Here is an 8,970-nt window from a genome sequence, read left to right on the forward strand (position 1 = left end):
CCCCCCCTCCCCTGCTGCCCACGCTGCTTTGGGTGCAGCCCAGGACACGGGGGGTTTCTGGGTGCCAGCGAACACAGCCAGGGCAGGTCCAGCCTCTCACCCACCAGCACCCCCAAGTCCTTCTCCCCAGGGCTGCCCTCGATCTGTTCATCCTCACCTTGGATTGATACCAGGGGTTGCCCTAACCCAGGTGCAGCACCAGCACTTGGTCTTGTTGAACCTCATGAGATTCCCATGGACCCACCTCTTGAGCTTGTCCAGGACCCTCTAGATTGTCCTGTCCTTCACGAGTGTCAGCTTCACCACTCAGCATGGTGTCATCTGCAAATCTGCTGAGGGTGCATTCGATCCCTTCATTTCTGTCATTAATGAAGATGTTAAATAACACTGGTCCCAGTATGGACCCCTGAGGGTCACCACTTGTCACTAATGTCCATCAGGTCTTTAAGGCGTTGACCACTACCCTCTGGAAAAGTAGCCTTTTTCCAATCCTTTTGCCATCAATGCTTAGGGTTCAAGACCAAGCCTATCTCCTAAGAGTGTGTCTGCTTTAGTTCTAATTCATACATGTAGAATTAACTCCACGGCAGAGGCTTTTACAAAGTAAAATAGGAGGCAAGATTACTGCACAAAGAAAAGCCTTCAACAGGCATGGCTTCTCTGCTCCTTTATTTGAGCTTAAAGTCATAGTAAATGGCAGTGGAGAGGGACTGTTTCTTTTATTTTAGTAAATATTTTAGTAAAACTGCAACCTTGTTGGTTGCAGTTATTTTCATTCACCTTAGAAAGAGAAACCTTGGTTTGCTTGCTCAAATCTGGTTGAGGCTAAGAAACCTGCACAGCTTTACCCTTACCTTTGAACTTAGGTGGCAGCTCAATGAAACAGGAGCTTTCATAGGATTATTTTTATACTCCAGTAAGTTCCCTGGTTTAGTTGGTAGCTCAGCTTCACGAGTTGTGTCAGTCCACAAGACAGCAAGGGACAGCATCTGGAGCTCATGAAACTGGCAGCGAGTGCCAAAGTCACTCTATGTTTGAACTGTGCCCCAAGTTCAAGTGGAGTCAATGGGATCTTTTGTAGATCCAGAACCAAAGTCCCTAATGAGGAAAAGCTTTTAAAAGAAGATGACTGCTCAACAAATGAGTTTGTAGCTGCCCACATCACAGAGGCCACTATCATAATTAGCTTTCTCACTGAATGTTTCAATGAGAATTAATGCACATAGTGTGGTGAAATCCTGGTCCCTCTGAAGGCAATGGTAAAGTTCTCACTGAATTCAAAAGGGCCAAGGTTTTATACTGAAACTTGAGCTCAAGTCCGCTCTTGCCCCCAGTAGGAAGGAGCACAGGAACTTGGGAAATGGGATGTAATGCTGCAATGATTTCACCAGTGATGCCTGTTACAACCATTTCACAGATGAAATAGGACACCCTGACTTGTCACATCATCTTACCCTGTTGTCATATAGTTTATATTTATAAAGAAAAATATTTCATCAAACTTTTCCCCCAAACAAGCTCAGTTTTACTAAATGTGATAGATATGCCTGATGCAGTTTCTCCTATTCCAAGAGTGAATGTGTTTACCATGGTGTTCCTTCTTCAATGAATAGAGAATCAGACCATAGAATCATAAAACAGTTTGGGTTGGAAGGGAGCTTAAAGATCATCCAGTTCCAACCGCTCTGCCATGGACAGGGACACTTTCCATTAGATCAGATTGCTCAGCCCCATCCAACCTGGCCTTGAACACTGTTTGGAATGGGGCATCCACAACTTCTTTGAGCAACCTTTTCCAGTGCCTCACCACCCTTACAGTAAAGAATTTCTTCCTAATATCTAACCTATATCTGCCCTCTTTCAGTTGGAAGCCACTACCCCTTGTCCTATCACTACATGCCCTTGTAAAAAGCCCCTTTTGGTGTAAGCTCCCTTTAGGCACTGGAAGTCTTTTCTAAGGTCTTCCTGGAGCCTTCTCTTCTCCAGGCTGCACGACCCCAACCCTCTCAGCCTGTGTTCATAGCAGAGGTGCTCCAGCCCTCAGATCATCTTTGTGGCTCACTTCTGGACTCTCTGCAGCAAGTCCACATCCTTCCTGTGTTAGGGCCCCAGAGCAGGATGGAGGACTCCAGGTGCAGTCTCATGAAAGTGGACAGAGGAGCATAATCACCTCCTTTGACAATCATCTTTTCCTTTTTGAAGTTCAGTGTCAAGCAGACATACTTTTCCCCTTGCTTTTCCTCCCATACTATATGAACTGCATCTTTTTTCCCAGGATAAAGGTGGCTTACAAGCAAATTTCCTTAGACTGATAATCATGTTTCTAGTTCAGCAATTTTCTCCAGGCCACAAGACCTTACTTGCTTTTGCAGTTACTGTCAGAAGGGCTCCCCACAGTCAGTCAAACCACAGCAAATCTAGCACTTCCACTAATTCTGGGGCAATTTTCTCATCAAATATCCTATCCAATCTCTCTTTTTTATTGCATACAGAGTTGCCTTTTGTCCTTACATTTCAGTACTATTTTATTCTCCCCCATCCCCCCCCCTTAATACTCATTCTTTCTTTCCCGTATCCTCTACCAGAAGAGGTTGCCTGGTGCCCAGGGTGAGAACTGCATTTCTTTGTGGCTAAAAAAAAAAATCACAATGGAAAGTTCACAGATGAGAAGATGCTCAATTTCATCAGCCCATAAAGGCAAGCTAGTCCAACAGAAATCCAGTGATAGCCCCACAGGGAAATATGAAATAAGATGACCTGGAAGGCTTGGGCATTTTCTTTATGCCTTTGGAGAAGTGTCTGGACTCCTGCTGATGGTTCATTCAAAGTCAGGCTGTCTACCTACTACCTCTTTTCTCTTCTACCATCTCCCAGGGAGTTGAAAACAGGACTGCTTGAGGATACGCTTGTTCAGTGGTCATGGTTTTCAGCATGAACCAGGCAGGATTGTGATTTTAATTTGGCACTGCCCACCAGACCACAAGGCAAGTCCAAAACTTTCCTTATGAATATTTAGCCATAGCTACATTTCAAAGTCATGTTATAAAAATGTCATTTGAGAAAGTTACTGTTCTAAAATTTGTAAAGTGTTTTAATGCTATGTTGTAACAGCAAAAACATCCTTTTAAAAGAGCTCACATTTCAGGCTGACATACACCAAAACACTTTTTGTTTTAGCTTGCTCAGCTTTTCAAAACCAGTCAGCATCTGGGCTCTATTAACCGTAATGTGCTTGCCTTTTAAGCAAAAACAATTTAAGAATATTTCCTTTTCAAACCCCTTTAAAACCCCTTCAGCATTTTGCAATATGCATAATATTTAACAATTCTGCATTGCACTGCAGCCTTTGAAGTTTAAAAATTAGTTCCCGGTAAAGCATTGCACGATTTCTTGCACTCTTTTAGTCACAGGGATTAGTGACTAGAATTTATGCCTATGGTCAAGAAAGGTAAGTCACTGTGTCACAATAATTAGCAAGCTTTTCTACAACAATTTTCAACCTTTATGTGATGCACACAGTGTAACACACTATCTCTGTGTAGGAAAGCTCATTTGCCACTCACAATAGCCACTCTTGGGCTAAAGTACTGTACCATATGGCAAGCAAAGAGCCTCATCCCTCTTCAGTTCAAACTTTGTAAAGAAGAGTCATATTTATATTTCTTATTTATATTTCATATTTATAGTCATACTCATATTATATTTGTGTTTATATCTTTATTTTTATATTGATATAAAAATTAGTCTTCAGTTCACCAAAGACACTAAGCACCTCAAGAATATGGCTATGGATCATTAACCATGATACTCTTCATGGGTGTTGTTTTTATGAGCTGTTAGTCAAATTCTCACAATACACTAGAAAAGCAAGCTGAGTTCCTCAGGTCAGAAAAGATTGCCCTCCAATGGTTACTCTTTAGGTTTAATGTCTGTGATATTTTATGAAGTACTCCTCTTTTAAGCGATTTGTAAAGTAAGGCCACACAAATGGAAGATGTTGGAACAATTAATTATTTCAAGGAACACCCAAATCTTTTTTATCCTCTTAATTGATTTATAGGTAGTTATTAAAAATAAAGATGGAGGCATATTCTTGGTAACATTTTCATTTAACTACCATTACCCTTTGGTTTGGAGTAACTACCATTACTCCAAGGTTTATCAGAGAAAAAGCAATGCCCCCGACAATTCAGAACTATTACTCATACTCTATTTGACAAATTTTATATTTCACTATGAGAAACATGTTTTAAGGTCTGAAAAAGTAGCAAGAAGGACATAGTCTCCGGTTTATTTAAGAATTATAAAAGTTGTTGTGAATGCCCTAGAGCTCAATACCACTCTTTCATGAGTAAACTTCAAGGACAAAATTCTTACCTTTAAAAAAAAAAATCTTTAAATCATCTAATCCCAATGTAGGTAATAGTTTTAATTACTCTTTGCTCACTTTGGAACTAATGAAATCAAGAATATTAACAGTCTGTCATTTTTTACCAGGCCTTGCCATAACTTAGTTAGTGAATTTCTGGTTTACTAAAAACATGGTGATCTTTGCACAAAAGCTGTAGGTCTGTTCTTTGAATAATTTCCTTACAGTGTAGACTTCGATAAAGACTCTTCCAGTGCAGCTGGCAACTAAATGTAGGTTAAGTGAAAAAGGAAAACTCAGACAAACCCAGACCCAGTTCTCAAATATATTTATTAAAATAGTAGTGCCTGCTATAAAGATATTATTGAAAGATCATAATATTCCATTTTGGAATAATTAGATTATATTTTCTCCTCTCAAGAAAAAAATAGCGATTAGAGTGAGGTTATCCAATCCATTCCTCATCCTTCCTTTTTCTACCCCCTCCCCAGTCAAGCCCACAAAGACTATATTTGGTCACATGGATCTTCGAGTAAAAGACAGGGAATTGTCTGAATAGCCCTGACTCATAAAGCTCCTTCCAATGCCTTTTTCAGTGTCAGAGCTTTGTACTTAATGCAACTTCTACTAATTTTTTTCCTTATTACAATTGTGAAAAGTCTAATACCTTTACAACAATCTGAAAAGAGCTTACACAGAACAAAACACCCATTTATTCTTGGCATATTAAGAAATCTTTTCTTTGAACAATACATTTAAAATGCTATTTTCCCCAAATGCTTTTTTTTCTTTTAAGATAAGCAAAGCTCTAAGTGTTGAAAGAAACTATGATTTAGAGTCCCTACTAAACTGTCTTTATCTCAACCCATGGTTTTTCTCACTTTTACTCTTGCAATTCTCTCTCCAGTCCCACAAGTGGAGCAGTGAGGGAATGGCTGAGCCGAGCTGAGTTGTCAGTTTTGGCTCTGTTAAACTTGCTGGAGTGTAATAGGGCAGAAGATACTTTGTAAATATTTCTGTTTTCTTGCATTTTCCCTGAAAAGAGCTGGTTTTTAACTCTCTTAATTGCTCGTCTTTGGATCCAGCAGCGCCAGCAGCTGAACCAGACACATGTCATCAAATGCTGACTGTGGATCTTTTCCTTGCCGTGGGGAGGGCCTGAAACACCAGCTTGTCCCTGTCTGCGTTGGCAGGACAGGACTCCTTGTTGGTGTTTCTCTCACCAATAAGGAGGGGGGGGAGGGCTAAAGAAGAGAAAAGAAGATAAAAAAAGAAATGGGAAGAAACGTTAAAGCAAGAAGACAGCCAAGTTATACCTGCACTTCCAAAAAAAAAAAAAAATCCATCTATATTATCTAAAAAGCATGACCCGTCTTTTTAGATGTGGCAGTCAGTGCAATTATCAGGGAATGTATGACTTCAGTCTGGATTGTTACTAGATACAGCACTAAATGGTGATGCAATTAGGACAGCTAGAGCTACTTATTTCAGGATGTGCTATTTCAGCACCCCTGTGCTTTGCAGGGCCCTTTGCAAAGAGGAAAGAATGGTCTTTAAATACTCTGGCTACTGCTTCATTTTCAAGTGGGATTCAAAACACAGGTTTAGCTGATATATTAAAGATGGTTTGAAGCTGTTCCTTCTGACAGATGGTCTTTTTCCCAACAGCCCTCTGGAGAGGGGGCACTGGCAAGGCAGTTTGTCTCTAGCCTCACTCTGCCTGCTGATCCATCAGATCTTCATCTGGACACATCACACACAGCTGGCATCAAAATGCTGAGATTCTTTAACTCTGTTGAACAAACAGTCTGGCAGGTTTCTGCATTCATTGCACCAGTTTTGCAGAACAATTAATTGCCAAGCATGTACTAAAGGACGTTGGAATGGGCTGCCCAGGGAAGTGGTGGATTCTCCGTCCCTGGAGGTTTTTAAGAAGAGACTGGATGTGGCACTCAGTGCCATGGTCTAGCAACCGCAGTGGTAGTGGATCAAGGGTTGGACTTGATGATCTCAGAGGTCCCTTCCAACCCAGCTGATTCTATGATTCTATGATTGTTTTTCATAGTTTCCTTAATTTAAAAGAAAAAAAAGTTCCTTTGCTGCTGAATAACCTCATCAGTAACGCCATCTGACCACCATTTCCAGGTGTTTTCAGCTGTGCCCATTGCATGGCCATTGCAGGGGCAACCTCTGGGCCTCCTGGGCATGGGGACTTCCTCAGGGCCAGCACCCCAAAGGCTGCCTTCTGAGCAGCAGCCCTTGCTTTAGAACAGCAGCAGGCCTTCCTTTACATGAGGAATGAAGATGAGTCTGGAGCACAAGGTCCTGTGAGGGAGCTGAGGGAGCTGGGAGTGCTCAGCCTGGAGAAAAGGAGTTCCAGGCGGGACCTTCTTGCTCTTTACAACTACCTGAAAGGCAGCTGTAGACAGTTGGATGTTGGTCTCTTCTCCCAGGTAACAAGCAATAGGACAAAAGGAAATGTCTTTGAGTAGTGCCAGGGAGAAGTTTAAATTGGACATTAACAAAAATTTCTTCACAGAAAGGGTTGCCAAGAATTGAAACAGGCTGCCCATGAAAGTGGTTAAGTCAACATACCTGGAGGTATTTAAAAAACCTGTGGATGTGGTGCTTAGGGACATGGTTTAGAGGTGAACATGGGAGTGTTAGATTGAAGGTTAGGCTTGATGAACTTAAAGGTCTTTTCCAACCTAAATGATTCTAGGATTCCTAATGTGTGCATATCTCTAGACATCTGTTATTCATAGAAAACCAGGAATATTAAATATCATAGTTAGCTTTTTCCAGCAGTTTTGTTCGCACTTGTAGAGTTAGTTCCTGACTTTCTAATCAACAACCACAGAGCTCTGTTAAGCAAAGAGGCTACTGTGGCTGTAGGATTTGGTCAAGAAGATAAGAGAGGGAGAGAAAAAACCACAAAAACAAATCCCAGACATACAAATGTACCACAACAGGTTGTCAAAAATACTCAACCACAGTGTGCAGACTGGACAGGTTGACCCCTTAAAAGCATTCTTGGTCTCTAGAAGTAGTAACACACACAATGTTCAGGGGAAAATGTTTTTTCTGTGTTTCAACCAGACCTGGGTAGAGTAACTGTAAATGGCATATATCAATGGCAGGTGAGATGTGGCTAAGCACTTCTTTCCCTTTCTCCTCTTGGCAGAGAAAATGCAAGAATTCACACAGCAAGCAGAGAATAGGGAGAAGGGCTGAGGCACTTTTAAGCTACTTTTGTAATTTTGAGCTTTTCCAGAATTGGAGGTGGACCTTGTATAAATCAAGAGTGGTGGAGATAACTGTATTACAGGTCAGTTCCTTTTTATTGACATTAAAGAGGAAAATAAAGGTCATCTTATACAAAAGGAATAGGGAAAATATTATTTTCATATTACCAATTTGTGAAATTGTGCATTTAATCTATATTCAGACTATTTCCAGTATGAAATTTGAAATGAAAATATACATGCTTGATCTTCCTCCTGCATATAACTCTTTTATCAACTCATTGAAAAGTTTAATAGGTCTCTTTACTTGCAGATAAATGAAAGTAGATGTAAAGGGGAAACAGCAATGAAGCTCAACTCCTTGTAATGGAAGTGCCATCTAGATAAAATACCATGGCCAAGCCTTCCAAGTTTTCAGAAGCACATAAAAAGGGAAACTTTAAATGTTTGTTCTGATTGTTACAACATCATACAACTCCTACGCAACATGGATGAGATAGTCTAAACCAATCTGGCAATACCCCTTTAATATTGAAAAATTCTGCATTAATTATGCAATTAATTCTGCAATTAAGTATGCATGAATTCTGCCATAATGCTACTTGCTTAAAGGGAAGATGCCCAGATGACTTTATGCCTTAAAGATATCTGAGGACATATCCTTAAGGAAAGAACTCCACTAAGTACAACAGAGGAAATCAGCTGACACCAGTCACTGCAAGTGATCTTTTACCCTTTTCCATATATTTGCTGCATTGTATAACTGAGTTGCTTATTTATCACTGAAGAGAACCACAGACAAAATGTATACTATTTTTAACCACTTGCTGCCTATTTATGCTTGCTATCTTTGCCAGGTTTTTGCCAACAAAGAGAGCAGTCTGTCTTTCTACACAAGCTGAAAGAACAGTTGAAAGACTACATTTATAACCCTCCAGATTTAAAAACAGTTAACCCCAGAGTTCCACAGTATCTTTTATCCGAAACTTTTAAATAATATTCTGTAAGCCACTGATTTATGAATTAACTGATCTGTATCACATGAAGGATTGGAGATGTTTAAAAATAAACCTGTCCTCTGCTGGAATGGAATAATCTCTATTTCTCCTCATTAGAATATTGCTGCAAATGTTTCCTCCTATAGATAGCACAGCAACAGCTCAACAGTGGATGGTAGCAGTAGGACAGTTCAAGGCAAAAGCAGCACAACTTCTAGCTAGAGCTGCATGAAAAATTTAGGTGGGCAGAAAGTAACTATCAAATTGGAAATTCTTCAAGACAAGGGAATTATACTTAATCTCCATGAAGATTAACAAGGAATCTTTCCTGTGCTCACACACCTGAGACTTCAGGCAA

The 8,970-nt window shown here is 40.3% G+C and overlaps 1 protein-coding gene across 1 annotated transcript in view; it reads left to right on the forward strand.

Moving 5' to 3' along the window:
* Window positions 1–8,706, forward strand: part of LOC108641912 — a 15,065-nt gene extending 6,359 nt beyond the window's left edge. The window contains exons 3-4 of the mRNA XM_025896431.2: window positions 7,554–7,697; window positions 8,472–8,706. Coding sequence (XP_025752216.2) covers window positions 7,554–7,697; window positions 8,472–8,516 — 189 coding nt within the window. The 3' untranslated portion in view covers window positions 8,517–8,706. The remainder of the gene's footprint in view (window positions 1–7,553; window positions 7,698–8,471) is intronic.
* The last annotated feature ends 264 nt before the right edge of the window (window positions 8,707–8,970 follow it).

The sequence above is a fragment of the Manacus vitellinus genome, unplaced genomic scaffold, assembly GCF_001715985.3.
Source record: "Manacus vitellinus isolate BGI_N305 unplaced genomic scaffold, ASM171598v3 scaffold_88_pilon, whole genome shotgun sequence".
Classification (NCBI taxonomy): domain Eukaryota; kingdom Metazoa; phylum Chordata; class Aves; order Passeriformes; family Pipridae; genus Manacus; species Manacus vitellinus.